General features: G+C 35.4%; 1 protein-coding gene across 4 annotated transcripts in view; it reads right to left on the reverse strand.

The window, feature by feature from the left end:
• Window positions 1–789: 789 nt before the first annotated feature.
• Window positions 790–17,611, reverse strand: part of LOC127873862 (coiled-coil domain-containing protein 1-like) — a 30,957-nt gene continuing 14,135 nt past the window's right edge. For 3 of the 4 annotated variants that reach the window (XM_052417943.1, XM_052417954.1, XM_052417923.1), the window contains exons 10-14: window positions 15,561–15,618; window positions 12,901–12,972; window positions 12,632–12,664; window positions 9,187–9,331; window positions 790–5,975 (exon numbers count right to left, since the gene is read on the reverse strand). In XM_052417943.1, coding sequence (XP_052273903.1) covers window positions 5,906–5,975; window positions 9,187–9,331; window positions 12,632–12,664; window positions 12,901–12,972; window positions 15,561–15,618 — 378 coding nt within the window. In that variant the 3' untranslated portion in view covers window positions 790–5,905. The remainder of the gene's footprint in view (window positions 5,976–9,186; window positions 9,332–12,631; window positions 12,665–12,900; window positions 12,973–15,560; window positions 15,619–17,611) is intronic. The other variant, XM_052417932.1, reaches the window with a different exon arrangement.

Below are 17,611 nucleotides of genomic sequence, written 5' to 3' on the forward strand. Positions count from 1 at the left end.
AAGATTTTACCAAATTACCAATTATTTTGTTCAGACTTGAACAGAATTTTCAATCAAAACAGAAATTATATTTGGTTATAATATATTACTATAAATAACTAGAGTGTTGCGGTTGGAGACATATGCCCCTCCAAACAGGGCTTTGACCTAGTGATACCAATTTTCAATAGGGGTCATCTACTGTCAAATACCAATTCACATGGGAAGTGTCAAGCCAATCGGTGAATCAGTTGACGAGTTATTGATTGGAAACCATTTCACACTTAGTATGACAGTGACGTTGACTTTTGACCTAGTGACCCAATTTCAATAGGGGTCACCTTCTGCTCAAGGTTAAAGCACATGGGAAGTGTCAAGCCAATCAGTCTATTCGTTGACATGTTATCAATCAGAAACAGTGACCTTGACATTTTGACCCAAATTTCACAAGGGGTCATCTACTGTCCAAGGTCAATGCACATGTGAAGTTTCAAGCCAATCGGTCGATTCGTTAATGAGTTATTAATCCGATTAGATTTTCACACTTATTGTGACAGTGAATTTTGACCTATTGACCCCAATTTCAATAGGGGGCATCTACTGTTTAAGGCCAATGAACATGTGACGTCAATCAGTCAATTCGTTGACGAGTTATTAATCGCAAAAATCCTAGTCTACCTGACAGGCCAACCAACATCCATCAAAAAATATATACCCCCTCTTCTTCCAAGAGGGGCATAATAAATGCATTAAAGATTATACATGTAGCTATGTTGCGAAAAAATATTGGAACAACAACAAAATACCTCGATGTCTTAATAAATATATTTAGTTGGATTTGATCCATCAAAAACATAACTGGCAAACTGTACATGAATCAGTAAAACATTAGAATACAAATCTATCTATATGTAATCAATGCACACAAGGCCTTGCAAGAGAAAGCTATGTCCTCTGCAAATATTTATTTTTTCCTTGAAGTCATGACTTTCATTTTAAACTAGTGTGACTTACTCATTACTTTTGGAAAAGTTAATGAAACGAATGCAGGCTAAACTACTATTAATCTTCAACTGTAACCATGACATTGAGCCTGTGTGACCTACTTGTGCTTTTTTCACATCATTTCAATAACCTGCACATTGAAGTCAAGCTTCGTTAAAAACCCTTCCGACCATAGAAGACATAGAGAAGAGGGGAAAAGTGAGGCTCACACTTTTCATAGTGAAGTGACCTTTACATTGAAACAGCCTGACTGACTTATGCCTTTTGAGTATTGTGTCAGTGGCCTATATATTGTGGCCAAGTTTGATTAACCCTTTCCAACTCAGAGCAAAAGTGGAAATGGAAAATAGCATAAAATCAGAACAGCCTGATAGTGACTCGCAGTCTGTTCAGGTTTAATGAAGCCTTCAAAACTTTAATCTTGTAAGGTCTTAAATTACACATAACTTTCTTAGGGACTATAAATACGTGAAAATACGTATCTAAGTGGTAAAGGATTAAAATCCTTCCTAGGGTACAGGAGATATGGATCAGGTGTGAAATTGAGGCGCAGATTTTGACCTTAAATAACGATTTGAGCTTGTATGACTGATCCTTGCATTCTTCACGTTGTAAAGACATTGACTTGACATTTCAGGCAAATTTGATGAAAATCATTTAAAATAAATTTGAATACAAATGTGTTTTGGACAGATTGACAGACTTATTAACAAACTGCATTCCTATAATGCCCTATAAGGCAGGGATTAAACTGTGTATTAAAGCGGGTATATACGATTTTTATATGTGTTTAATTGTAATATATTGATAAAATATGTTAAAATAACACAAAATAGGCAAGAAAAATTATACATTAAAGCCGAATTTCATAAAATGCAGCAAAGACAAATTAGCGCCCCGAGCCGATAGCGACGTACATATTTTCCAACAATAACCGAAGCATTCGTCTTTGTATTATAAACCGTTAAACTACAAGGGGTGTTCCAGAAAATCGTGGATTTTCGCTATAACTTATTAGTTTGCTGGTAAAAGTCAAATTAAATTTACATATTATACAAACCAATTATTACGGACTTTATATATGAGCTAAAAATGCATGAATTCCATAGTGTGTTTGAAACGCGTTGCCATAGAGACCTCAGTAACGACATGCGGCGCACGTGTGTATTTTATTATAAGTATGAGCGTTACGCGAATTTAAATTATGTTTAAATGTCGTTGATGAACAGAATTTACGGCAAATTTCACGTAACAGCGCCCAAGTCCTCCTTACAGCCCGGATTTGGCCCCTATGGACTTCCACGTCTTCCCGGAAGTTAAATCACAGTTGCGCGGTATTCGCTTTGCAAGTAAACAGGAACTTACAGTTGCAGCAAAGCGAATCGTGTCGTCTTTTGACTTTGACTGGTATAGAGACACTTTTGACAAGTGGATTTCCCGACACATAAAGTGCATTCGCGTTGGAGGTGATTATGTGGAAAAGATTTGACAGTTGTTAACTTCATAACGTCATTGACGTTGAACAGAAACGTTACACGTGCGTCGGTGTGCGCATTGTGCACATGTTTAAATCTCTGATATATATTTATTGTTTTATGTATTTCCATGATATTTGGAGAGTATATTTGGAAAGGACGAAATATTCTTAACATGCTATTTGTTTGTCCATTTATGTTACCAAATGAAAGTTATAGTGCAAATCCACGAACTTCTGGAACACCCCTCGTAAGTTAAGATGCACATCGTACATGTATGGTATACATGCTGGCGAATTCGGCTGTACAACCGTTTTCAATTTCAGAATTAAATATCTGGCTTAATTTGCATTTTTCGACACATGTTCTTCTTAACTTTTATTTTAATTTATATTGAAATATATATATAATAAGTTTTTTTACACAGTTTATATAAATTCATAAATATTTGACAAAATCGTATATACCCGCTTTAAGACATAATAAATAAATTGAATTTGCAGAAGTTAAAATACAAATGCATTAACATTGAAGGAATATCAGTCACATATCACAAATATAAATTAAACAAGTACAATACGAAAGACTCAATTTTTAGCGATCATTTGCAATCAGATTTATTACTGAAAAATGTATAATGATAACTTTTACTCTGATGTACATCTAATTGAAACTTACTAAATCCACTTCTATCACTAAATATAATCCTACGGCAAAGGCCAGGGATACAGAATTGGCTTTGTCTGTCCATCAGTTGGTCATTCTGTCCATCAGTTGGTTATTCCTTCTGTCCGTCTATCACAAAAATGTTCATGGCTGTATCTCACAAACTATATCATGGGTGTAAAGATAGTGCCATGCATATGAGCAATAACCCTACACTTTCTTAAACTAGAGCTTTGTCAAAAACGTGACGAATACCCCCACATGCCGCATTGACACATAATATTTTGCATGTCGTCTTCACAAAAAACAGCCGACACCATGCTTAATTTTTAAAACGCACTTAGTGACCCCTTGACCTAGTTTTTGACCCAGAAAGGCCCATGTTTTAACTTGGCCTTAAGATCATCTCCATAAAAATTCTGACCAAGTTTGGTGAAGATCGGATGTAAACTACTTGAATTAGAGAGCTGACACCATGCTGAATGTTAAAAAACGCACTAAGTGACCCAGTGACCTAGTTTTTGACCCGTAATGGCCCATGTTCAAACTTGTCCTAGAGATCATTTAGATAAAACTTGTGACAAGTTTGGTGAGGATTGGATGAAAACTACTTGAATTAGAGAGCAGACAACATGGTGAGGTTTAAAACGCACTAAGATACCCTGTGACCTACTTTTTGACCCGGCATGACCCATATTCAAGCTTGACCTAGACATCATCTAGATACAACTTCTGACCAAGTTTGGTGAAGATTGGATGAAAACTACTTGAACTAGAGAGCGGACAACATTGTGATGTTTAAAACACACTAAGTGACCCCGTGACCTTGTTGTTGACCTGGCATGACCCATATTCAAACTTGCCCTAGACATTATCAAGATACAACTTCTGACCAATTTTGGTGAAGATTGGATAAAAACTACTCGAATTAGAGAGCGGACAACATGGTGAGGTTTAAAACACACTAAGTGACCCTGTGACCTAGTTTTTGACCTGGCATGGCCCATGTTTGAACTTGAACTACACATCATCTAACGTAAAACGCTGTGTATAACGCGCACTTTTTTACCCCAAAATGTAATTTACAAAACTTGATGCGCATTATACACCACTACAGCAATGCCAAGAGATTTTTTCCTACCGTACATAATTTTTTCCCCAATTTTTTGCTACAAAAACTTTTTTTCCTGATTTTTTTGCTTCCAAAAGTAAATGCGCGTTATACATAAATGTACGTTATACACAGCGTTTTACGGTAGTTACAACTTCTGACCAAGTGTGGTGAAGATCGGATTTAAACTACTTGAAATAGAGAGTGGACATCATGATCAATGTGTTAAACGTACTAATAACCCTGTGACCTAGTTTTTGATCTGGCATGGCCCATGTTCGAACTTGGCCTTCAGATCATCTAGTTACAACTTCTGACCAAGTTTGGTGAAGATCGGATGAAAACAACTTGAATTAGAGAGCGGACAATATGCTGAATGTTGAAAACGCACTAAGTGACCCCGTGACCTAGTTTTTGACCCAGCAAGGCCCATGTTCGAACTTGGCCTAGACATCATGTAGATACAACTTCTGACCAAGTTTGCTGAAGATCGGATTAAAACTACTTGAATTAGATAGCGGACAATATGCTGAATGTTTAAAACGCCCTAAGTGACCCCGTGACCTAGTTTTTGACCCGGCAAGGCCCATGTTCAAACTTGGCCTAGACATCATCTAGATACAACTTCTGACCAAGTTTGGTGAGGATTGGATGAAAACTACTTGAATTAGAGAGCGGACAACATGCTGAATGTTTAAAACGCACTAAGTGACCCCCTGACCTAGTTTTCGACCCGGAAAGGCCCATGTTTGAACTTGGCCTAGACATCATGTAGATACAATTTCTGACCAAGTTTGGTGAAGATCAGATGAAAACTACTTAAATAGAGAGCGGACACTTTATACGGATCGACAGACAGACCGACCGACCAACAGACAAGTTTACTCCTATATACCCCCATAAACTTCGTTTGCGGGGGTATAATAAGAGTAAGTGCCCTTTGTGTTGTTTTTTTAATATTTAACTTTTCTGGGCTATATCTCAGATACACTACTAGACTTCAACTTGAATCTTCATGGGTGTAATGATATCAATGCTGAAAAATGCAAAGCATAAGAACCTTAACCCTTCACCTCTTAGAGTTATTTCCCTTTGCTGTTTTTGTATTAAGTAACTTTGTAGGGCTACATGTATATCTCAGATATGCTACAATATTTCAATATGAAACTGCATGGGTGTATAGATATCAATGAGGAGAATTACAATCCATAAAAACAATTACCCAAAATTACACTTAAATATCATTTAAGAATTATACCATTTATCAAGGGATTTGCACAATCATTAAACAAACTCTATTTTGCAGGGGATAACAATTCAACGAATTTGCGTGTTGTTTATAAATGGAAAATAATAACAGAATTGAACAGATAAGCATATGAGCAAATTGCATACCTGTATGCAAAATCATGCAAACAATACTGCCAATGGTTCAACAGTCAACATAAAATGAGCACTAGCAGACAGTAGATCCTTTTTGGGAGCTGTCATACTTTGTACGAAGGCATTATGATTTATTGAGAATTACTACAAACAGCAGGAAACACTTTAAATCCTATCAAGCCTTCACAATTCCGTTTAACCTCAGTCACACGTTCAACATTGCAATGCACTCTGAGCTGAGAGATTCAATCCCAGTTGGGAGGGTGACATGAAATGATGGGTTGGATCAGTCGGAATTGGCGGACGCGATCCCAGAGTCTGGGTTTCCCTCCACATGCTGATTGTCGTCATCAGATCTGCAAAACATATGTGATGGGTATAAGCAGTGTTCTGATATTGTAAAAGGTACAGGGTGCTGTTGTAAATCAAACCACTGTTGATATTTTCTATTAATCCAATTAAAACAAGGCTATTGTCAAGCAATATGGTCCCCTACCAGCTCCAAAATTTGTCAGAAATTCCACCATTTCCAGAAAAAAAAAAAAAAATTGGTTGCCATAGCAACCACATTTTTTTAGGTAGGAACAAAATGAAATGATGTGCATAATATCTATATTGCCATCTATCCATGTTGCAAGTTTCATAAAAAAATATTAAAAACTTTTAATGTTATCGCAGGATCCAGAAAACCACCATTTTCAGCAGTATTTCTAGTCTATTTGTTGCCATAGCAACCAGAATTTTTGACGTAGGAACAAAATGAAATGACGTGCATAATGTCCATATTGCCATCTATCCATGTTTCAAGTTTCATGAAAAATATTAAGAACTTTTAAAGTTATCGCAGGATCCAGAAAAGTGTGACAGACAGACTCACAGACAGACATAAGGACACACAGAGCGCAAACCATAAGTCCCCTTCGGTGAAACCGGTAGGGGACAATAAAGACCGTGAATGATGCTTTAGAATAATGTTTTTTTTCCCAATTTTAATATTTCTTTAATTAAATTAAAACATTAAAACATAAATTAAAACAAGGGCTGTTTGTAAAACATGCATGCCCCCCATATGGGCTCTCCGTTGTAGTGAACATTAAAAACATAAATTAAAACAAGGGCTGTTTGTAAAACATGCATGCCCCCCATATGGGCTCTACGTTGTAGTGACAGCCATTGTGTGAATATGTTTTTTGTCACTGTGACCTTGACCTTTGACCTAGTGACCTGCAAATCAATAGGGGTCATCTGCCAGTCATGAGCAATGTACCTATGAAAATTCATGATCCTAGCCATAAGCGTTCTTGAGTTATCATCAAGAAACTATTTTACTATTTCGGGTCACCGTGACCTTGACCTTTGACCTAGTGACCTGAAAATCAATAGGGGTGATCTGTGAGGCATGAACAATCTACCTATCAAGTTGTATGATCCTAGGAATAAACGTTCTTGAGTTATCATCCGGAAACCCTTTTACTATTTCCGGTCACCGTGACCTTGAACTTTACCCTAGTGACCTGAAAATTAATAGGGATCATCTGCGAGTCATGATCAATGTACATATGAAGTTTCATGATCCTAGGCATAAGCGTTCTTGAGTTATCATCCGGAAACCATTTTACTATTTCGGGTCACTGTGACCTTGACCTTTGACCGAGTGACCTGAAAATCAATAGGGGTCAACTGCGAGTCATGATCAATCTACCTATTAAGTTTCATGATCCTAGGCCTAAGCATTCTTGAGTTATCATCCGAAAACCATTTTACTATTTTGGGTCACCGTGACCTTGACCTTTGACCTCAAAATCAATAGGGGTCATCTGCGAGTCATGATCAATGTACCTATGAAGTTTCATGATCCTAGCCCCAAGCGTTCTTGAGTTATCATCCGGAAACCACCTGGTAGACCGACCGACAGACCGACATGTGCAAAGCAATATACCCCCTCTTCTTTGAAGGGGGGCATTAAAAGTCAAACATTGTTGTAACCAGTTCAGAGGCAGCTAAGGGGCAAGCAAACAGGGCTACACACCCTTCTATTTCATGCTAGGTGTTTTGTTTATTTGCATGTCTTTCCATTTTGAAAGCATTTCCATCATATCAAATAACCTACTTTAACTACCTGGGTAGGCTGGTTTACCAGTTCTAAATGCACATACTTACGTTAAGCCAGTAACTAAAAACTGATTAACTCGGAAAAGAGACGCAGGCAGGAAATGGTCAGAAAAATTATGTCATGACCAAAACCCATATAAATACAAGCCTGATGTTTATTGTTTTTGACAAAATTTTCCTGTTAAATTCCCTGACAGAATTTTTTAATCTTTTCTTGAGAAATAACATTTGAATACAGTCAATCTTGTGCTTGCGACCACTTGAATTAAGCGACTTTTGTCTTATGCGACCACTTTAAATCCCGCCCGAGCGTTTTAACTATATTTTCATATTGTATTAAGCGATTTTTGTCTTACGCGACCAGCGACCACTGATTTTAGTGTATTTTGATGCCCGAGTCTTAAATTAAGCGACCGCTTTAAGGTAAAAGTGGTAAATCTGTTGACCGTTCAGGAACAAATCAGTGTTGATTGTTTATCTAAGCCGATAACGTGAACGATGAACCTTTGTTTTGATTTCACACCAGCCATTTTCCTTTGTCTCGATGACGGGTTCTGACCGGCGTAAATGCTGACTGCGTATCAATTTTTTGTGTCGAATAATACAGTGAGGTATTGCCAACAGTCTACGGATTAAAGCGATTACTACCTGGGAGGTTAAGTGACAAATTTAATCGCCGATTTTATTGCAGAAACAATGCGCCAACGCGACAAACATTTTTACAGTGTTCTATAGAGGTGTAAAAACTAAACTAATAATCGGTAACATGTAGCGAAATCTGTTCATTAAAAAATGTAATTGTTATTATGCTTATTAGTTTGTGTTAGCAAATTTTCCAATCAGGCGTGTTTATTTAGTTTTCAATCAAAGTGTTATATTTATTTCCCTATGTACCATAACCAAGTCAGATATATATAAGCTTTCATGCAGAAATTAAAATGTCAAAACGGAAAGTATTAACGTTAAATGAGAAAATTCGGGTATTGGAAGTGTCGAAGAGTAAAAGTGCACGTAAATTTAATCGCGAATGAGTTTGGAGTCGGAATAACCCATTCTCCGTGCATACCATTTACATTGTATTTAGAATTAGAGAGAATAACTACAACTTATTTTAAGTAAAAAATTGTTTTATTCATTTTATTTATATTTAGATTCATTTGATAAAAAAAGCAGAAATTGATGTTTCAAAAGGAGATAATCCGATATCTGGATTTAAAATCAAAGGTCCGCATTCATCACAAATGGCCTTTTTTTATATTAAAAGACCATTTTATTTAGAGACCACTTTTGGTTACTCCCTTTAGTGGTCTTTAAATACAAGATTGACTGTACTTCAATTAACAATCCACACATTTAAAGAAAGACATCGTATTTGTTTACTCTAATTGACTTTTCATTTAATATATGAGATGTCCTTGTGGAGTCAAAGTATTGTTTCTACTGTCCATCCTGTACCTGTCTTCATCACTCTCTTCATCCTTATCACTTTCATCATCATTATCATCATCATCACTGTCATCATCATCATCGTTGTCATCACTCCCTTCTTCATCCTCCCCAGAGTCATCACTATCACTGCCTTCACTGCTTTCATCTGCATCTACAATATCACACTATATAATATTTAAAGCTGTAAATGCATAAATGAGATTCAATTACAAATATAGACTTTTCACATACAATAACCAGAACCTGTATTGTTCTCATCATTCTAATTACTCAACATACAATGCAAACATAATATGAAGCCATTCCGTATCAATTACAATACAATCATATTTTGTTCTACTAGGTTCTCCATCTAAGAAATTTCAGGTAAATTATTGTCTTCAATTGCATTTTGCTTTAAGGTTTTAGTAATGTAATACAAAATTTTGAAATCTTGAATCTTTAATCAAAGTTTACAAAAAAATGAACATAATAATTTAGGATTTTCAGACATTCAAATGTGCAAACCTTATTCTTTATTTTCCTTTTTATGAATTATTTATTTACAAATTTACCTCTTATGAACCTAAATACTGATTAAGTGAGACTTATTTTGGTATATATTATACAATAATTAATTATATATGCGTAAATGATAGTAAATATGATGTAAAAGAAAAATAAAACAAGCCAATTTGTTGAATTGATATACCGAAATATCCTCCAACTATTTCAAAATTGTGTGACAGACGGACGGACGTAATGAAGGATGGACACCACCAATTCTATATCCCCTGTCTTTGGCAGGGGATTAAAAATATAGGCACACTTGTGTTGTTATCAACCCTTGGAAAATCATACAAAATATATATCTTTAGTCATAAAAAATAAAAAAATACATAATATTTGTTAAAAGTCAAATAACTTTACTGAAAATTTGATAGTATAAGCTATCAAATGATAAAGTGAAAATTAAAAACATTATAAACAAGCCTGATGTTTTTCCTTTATATTTGGTTAAAATATTTATTTGATGTTATCAGCAACAAGTATAAGAAAAGATATTTGCCTTTTGTTCTTAAAAAACACGGCATTTCAAGTAAAGAGCAAGGAATACATAAACTCCATGCAGGTTAATAAACAAACAAATTCTCAAATAATATACATGGGATTCGAAAAAATTTGCATTCCTATCTCCATAAATCTGATTCAATTTCAAGACACTTAAACAGCTTTCCAGAAAAGATTGTCATTGTACATTCTGAATGTCATAAAATACATTATTTTTATAATTTGGTGAAATATGAAACAAGTTCTTATTCAGTCTTAAGATACATTTATATATAAGTCACAGATTGTTGCATAATAAGGCATTCGTGAATTAAAACTGTCTGGAGACTTGAATCACAAACTTGTTAAGAAGAATATTAACCCATTTATGCCTTGTGTCTAGAAAAAACGCCTTGGTAAACAGCGTAGACCCTGATGAGACGCTGCATGATGCGGCGTCTCATCTGGGTCTGAGCTGTTTGCTTAAAGTCTCTATAACGCTCAAAATCAACGAACATTTCGTAAAGTATTTCGTAAAATAAAGTTAACACCTCAACAATCAGTGTTCCTTATAGCAATAGCCAAAATCTCAATGCTAGATGTGGTATGATTGAATAGATTTTTGTAGATACAAAATGCTCGTTTTTATTTATTTGTGGCCACAATTAATTCCCGCAAATATATCTATTCATACAACACACGAACACCATTTTAGTGTTCATGTGTTGTATGAATAGATATGCAAAACAATAATAAAAACGAGCATTTTATATCCACAAACATCTATTTTACCAGACCACATCGGGCGTTGAAATTTCGGCAATTGCCATTTGGAACACTGATTTTTAATTGGTTAAGTTTATTTTACGAACAATTGTTCGAAATTTTCGTTGATTTTGAGTAGTAATGTTACTTTAAAGGAATTTCTGTAAGAAATATTCTAAATATATAAATAAATATACTAGACATCCCTAATTTTGGAAATAAATTGATCCAATTTAGAAGGATGGGAGAGTCAACTGGGCATAAATGGGTTTAATCGAAGGTTTAGCGTGAAACTTTTGCATCTGATATACACATAGAAATATGAAGCAGTTGCAAAAGTTCCCGACCAACCACTCGACATGTAAGTCATGACTACAACTAGATGTAGGGCTGGGATGAGTATCCAGGCTACAGGTCAGGTGAATCTGGTCAAGCTTCAATTTGCTTACACATGTTTCAATGCTCAACTTAGTATCAGGTATCAGTACAAAGTATCAGGGGGTTTTCTTGATTTTAGAAAGGACCTGTCCTTCAATTTTTAGGAAAATTTTATCGTCGAAACTGAGAAAGGGGAAACAATGCCCAAAGTAAGCTTGAAATTTGGTAAAAAATTGCATCATTTTAAAGGATTTCTCTCACGGGAAGGGGCCTTTCTCTTCGGAAAAAAGGAAAAAAAGCCCCAAAAAGTATTTAAGATTTTCATTATTTTGTGCCATGCAAAAAACTTATATGTACTGTATTTAACACTGATCTGGTGTTTGAATTATCCCATCAGTTCTTTAATTTTCTGTCTTTACTTAGAACAAGAAATGTGTCCAAAGGACACGGTTGCCCCCAACTGTAACTTTGTCACTACATAAAAGTATAAGTGTAAATGTTTTTGAGAAATACAGCGCCTACATTTTATTAAACTATTAGTTTGCTGCATAACAGGTGTTCAATATTTAAATTTTGTTGTTTGTTACATATGTCATCTGCTGCAGTTTATAGATATTTTTTCGCTGTAAAAATAACTATCGCGTTTTCTATATACATGTATCACTATTTTTTCATATTTTTACATTTTCAGAATTAACATACTGCTTTGGAGTAGACAAAAAGAGATAGAGAGGAAACAATAGGAGCTCAGCTTACTTGATGATCAAGGTCAAGGTCACAGGGGTCAAAATTTGTGTGCGTATGGAAAGGTCTTGTCCATATACACATGCATGCAAAGTATGAAATTGCTTTCTGAAGCGACATAGAAGTCATGAGCATTTTTCGAAATCTAAACGCAAAGTGTGACGGACAGACGGATGGACATATGAACGGACAGTTCGATCTCTATATGCCCTCCTTTGGGGGCATAAAAATGTCTTAGAATATCAAAATAAATCAGAAAGCCACATAAACTAGAGAGCAAACAACATGCTTAATCCTTGAAATGCACTAAGTGACCCCGTGACCTAGTTTTTGACCTGGCATGACCCATATTCGAACTCGACATCAAATGTCGTTAAAACATACACTGCTCATGTCAATTTTATTCCACCAGTGCTGTACTTAATCTTAGTATAAACCATAGTGGCTTTTGTTCACAAGTCATTCCTTAAATCACCTATTCATCCCAGTCCTATGTCCACTGAATCAAAGAGTGTTAATTGCAACAAATACAGACCTGGATTTCTTATTTTTTCAACCTTAATTTCATCTAAACAAATAAAATATATTGTTATTGAAAAGAATATTCAATGCAGCTTTTCAATACCTGGTAATATATTCAATTCAATTTGATTGAACAACTGAGATTGTTTAACCATTGATACAAATAACTGAAATGAAAAAAATATTAAAAACAGTATTTTTTCTGGATACATTATTTTAAATAAATAAAAATAAGGAAAATAGAAAAAAAGTTTATTTATAAATTAAAGCATACATTATTACCTTGTTTTATTTTCTCCTGGATCAAAGGAAAGAAGCTCAGAGCCTCCGGATTTTCAGGTTCATAAATCAGAACTGAAACACAACAGTGATGCAGACTTTACAATAACATTGAACAATATTGTCAACATGACCCTGATACTTCACTAGCATAAATTATCTACTTCTTTTCAGAGATCGCATTTGTATGATAATATGTATTTTAATAAATAACTACTACCTTTGATAATTTAATACCTCAAACATCCATAGAGTTTATTTAGTACGTTCATTATGTCTTTTATTACTTCACACAAATAAAAAAGATATGGAAAGAGATAAGGTTTACTAAAACTTAAATTTTGTATCGGAATGATGCATATCCAAAAAATATTGCATGTTCAAGCAAATTATTTTGAAAGTTTCTTCACATTATACATCAATAAACATTTAATCTTTTATTCCTGTTTTAGGAGGCTTGGCGCAATAAACGTTCAAACATAATTGTGTAAAATACAAGATGATTGTTCTGTTAAAAATATTCACTATGTGACGAGTGTCGACACAAAAGGCAATCAAGCCATTATGCAGCAAATGCAAGATTTTCCCAGGTATATAATTCAGTTGCTAATATCAGGCTCTATACAGCAACGGGCCTTGATTTGATTGTGGAGAAGTTCATGGTGGCAGGGCTTTTTTCGTTCATTTGAATGGACGTTTTACACAAATTTAAATACCCGGTAGTTTGGGACTTACATTTTAACAATTTTAAGAAGTTTCACGATTCATTTTTTCACGATTCATTTAATGAGGCGGCCATAGATGAAAAAAAGCCTTGATGGTAGAAACAGATACGTGAATGAAATTATTGATTGATGGTGTCACAACTGCGGTCATTCACGCATCACTGATCAACAAACCATTGAACCTAAAGTGGGGCCATAAAACATGTGCTTTGTGCAAAACATAAGAGGATTATCATGATTTTTATTTTAACAGGAGAATTTAACCAAAAAATGGTTGAACCAAACAGTTTTCTCAATTGGTCTTCTTCAAACAAAAAGGTCTTGGCCAGGCAAAACCGAATAATATGATCCCTTCTCCAATTGTGCCTGATATTCACACTCAGTTTTGTTGATGCATCATATACCCATAACAACAGTACTTACATAAATAAAAGCGTACACATCAGAAATAAGGTTATCAAAGACTCACCAATAGGACCATGAGTTCAAGGAATACAAGTTAACAAATGTAAGACCAGATGACCTTGTTTAAGGCATAATGTGAAAGAATTTTAAACTTGGTCTAGATATGGTCAAGACAAACATTTGGACAAAGTTTCATTGCTGTTTGGTTACAAATGAGGCCTATATTCAAAAACATTCTCAAGATTGAGTTGCAAATGTTGCTTCTAGAGTGCAAAAGTTTTCCAAAAGTTGTCAAGGTGAATTAGTTTTGGAAACATATGACCCAGTTTGAAACATTGCTTGGATAAAGTCAATATACATTTAATAACCAAGATTACATCCTTAAGGTGGCTTCTAGATATCTAATTGAGCCTATTATATATGGCTCCTTAAGAGGTAGCAAGCTAAACAAGAGCACCGCATAACGGGTGCCACACTCGGCTGCAAAAGCTTGTCAGATTTTTTTTTTGACTTTTGACCTTTGACCTAGTGACCCAAAATGGGTGTGGCGTGTAGAACTTATCAAGGTGCATCTACATAGGAAGTTTCAAAGTTGTAGGTGGAAGCACTTTGATTTTAGAGGCAATGTTAAGGTTTAAGCACGATGCCTGCAGACGGCGAGCTGGCTATGACAATAGCTCGGGTTTTCTCCAAAAACAGCCTCAAAATGATAACAAGGTTTTACTGGGATTTGAGCTCATGACAGAAGATTTTGAAACATGTGATCCAGACTAAAACATTGATAAGATATTGTAAATATAAAAATTAAGATCAAGTTGGATGAAGGTTAAGTAAAAAATGTGGCTTCTTGAGTGGAAAAAGTTTTTTCTTAAAATAGACTTGGTGTCCTGGTTTTTAAACACACATGACCCACTTTAAACTTGTTGTGTTAAAGATAAACATTCTTACCATGTTTTATAAACACCGAGTCACAAATGAAGCTTCTGGAGTGGTAACGAGTTTTTTAAAGATCAGACCTGGTAACCATGTTTCTGGACAAATGTGATTGAAAACTTAACCTGCATATTGTAAAAATAACAATTCTTAGCAAGTTTCATCAAGATTACTTTATAAATAGAGCCAATACAAGTTTTATCTACCATTTGATCTACCGGCCTTCTTTCAGGACGCAAATTACTGAGATTCAAACTCGACCAAGACATTTTCATGAAAAAATATTATGTTTATCAATAGTGAATCATAAATGCGGCTAAAAGAGCAGTTACAAGGTTTTTTGAGATTTGGCCTGGTTACCTTGTTCTGGACACACATGACCCAGAATCTTACGTGGCCTCATTTTTGTCAAGATAAACATTCTGATGTTTCTTCATCACAAATGGATGGAAAATGTGGCCTGTACATGGTAATGATCTAAAAGTTAACACAGCACGACGGACCATGCAAGACACCCGATATAGAATGACCATCACACCTATATCAAGTTGTTCTCAGATGACCTTAAAATATCCTACAAAATAGCACAATAAAGCCTACTCATTTTGCACAGCTTTTCTGCAGTCTGATAGTCTCCCTGCATCATACAGGACAGGAACTGAAATATTCATATTACGTTTTATTGGTAATGGGGAGTACATGCAGTATCAAAAGTAAACAAGAGCACAGCATAACGGGTGCCAACGCTTGGCTGAGGGTGCAGTTTTGAATACAAGAAAGCTTGTCAGATTTTTTTATTTATTTTTAGGTCACAGTGACCTTGACCTTTGACCTAGTGACCCAAAAATGGGTGTGCCGTGTAGAACTCATCAAGGTGCAGCTACATATGAAGCTTCAAAGTTGTAAGTGGAAGACACTTTGATTTTAGACCCAATGTTAAGGTTTTAGCACGACGCAGACAGTGGACGGCGGACGAACTGGCTATGACAATACCTCTGGTTTTCTCCGAAAGCAGCAAAGCTAATTAAACAAGAGGGTCTCAAAGGCCCAAAGTCCCTCACCTGAAATAACAAGATATCATTGGGACAAATCTTCTGACCAAGTTTCATGAAGATCGGAAAATAAATGTGGCCTCTTATTAAGTGTTAACAAGGTTTTACTATAACCATATAAGGAAAAATGCCCCGCCCCCTGGCGGCCATGTTTTTCAAACAACCAGCATCATTTTCGAACTCGTCTAAGATATTATCGAGATGAATCTTCTGACCAAGTTTCATGAAGATCAGACAATAAATGTGGCCTCTAGAGTGTTAAGATGATTTTACTATAGCCATATAAGGAAAAATGCACCATTGGCAGCCATGTTTTTCAAGCAAACCTTACCATTTTAGAACTCATCAAAGATATCATTGAGACCAATCTTCTGACCAAATTTCATGAATATTGGACAATAAATGTGGCCTCTAAAGAGTTAACAAGGCAAATGTTGACGCTGCACAACGGACAACGCACGACGGACAAAAGGCGATCACAAAAGCTCACCATGAGCATGTTGTGCTCAGGTGAGCTAAAAACCTATACATGTCTAGAAACTAATTTCATGAGCCATCTTATTTCTAGCTTATTTAAAAGGAAGGTATACTGCTCATAAGGCAATACTGAAATTTCTAATAAGATGCTTCCAAAAATCCCGCATGTCATTTAAATCCAATATTTGAACCTGATATGACATTAAATAGCCAAAATAACCAAATTCGCATTAAATGTTCGAACCTGATATGACATTAAATTGATTACCAAATTAACATTAAATGGATAAGCTAGTGACATTTTTATAGATAAATATTTGAACATTAACAACACCTTGGGAAAAGATTTCTTATATAAGAGTTAATGTTTCATTAATTCAACCACAAACATAAATAATACAAGAGGGCCAAGATGGCCCTAGTTTGCTCACCTGAGAGGAGTCGGTTCATTCAATCTTTACCAAATGTCAAACTTAGATATTGTCCAGACAAACATCCTGGTCAAGTTTCATCATTATTTCATTTGCGAGTCATGATCAATGTACCTATGAAGTTTCATGATCCTAAGCATAAGCATTCTTCAGTTATCATCCGGAAACCATTTTTCTAAGTTGAGTCAGCGTTACCTTGACAGCCATTGTGTGAATACGTTTTTTGGCACTGTAACCTTGACCTTTGACCTAGTGACCTGATAATTTATAGGGGTCATCTGCGAGTCATGATCAATATACCTATGAAGTTTCAAGAACCTAGGCATAAGCGTTCTTGAGTTATCATCCAGAAACCATTTTACTATTTCAGGTCACTGTGACCTTGACCTTTGACCTAGTGACCTGAAAATCAATAGAGGTCATCTGCAAGTCATGATCATTGTACCTATGAAGTTTCATGATCCTAGGCATAAGCGTTCTTGAGTTACCATCCAGAAACCATTTTACTATTTCAGGTCACCATGACCTTGACATTTGACCTAGTGACCTGAAAATCAATAGGGGTCATCTTCGAGTCATGATCAATGTACCTATGAAGTTTCTTGATCCTAGGCATAAGCATCCTTGAGTTATCATCCGGAAACCATTTTACTATTTCGAGTCACTGTGACCTTGACCTTTGACCTAGTGA

Source organism: Dreissena polymorpha, chromosome 1, assembly GCF_020536995.1.
Source record: "Dreissena polymorpha isolate Duluth1 chromosome 1, UMN_Dpol_1.0, whole genome shotgun sequence".
NCBI lineage: Eukaryota > Metazoa > Mollusca > Bivalvia > Myida > Dreissenidae > Dreissena > Dreissena polymorpha.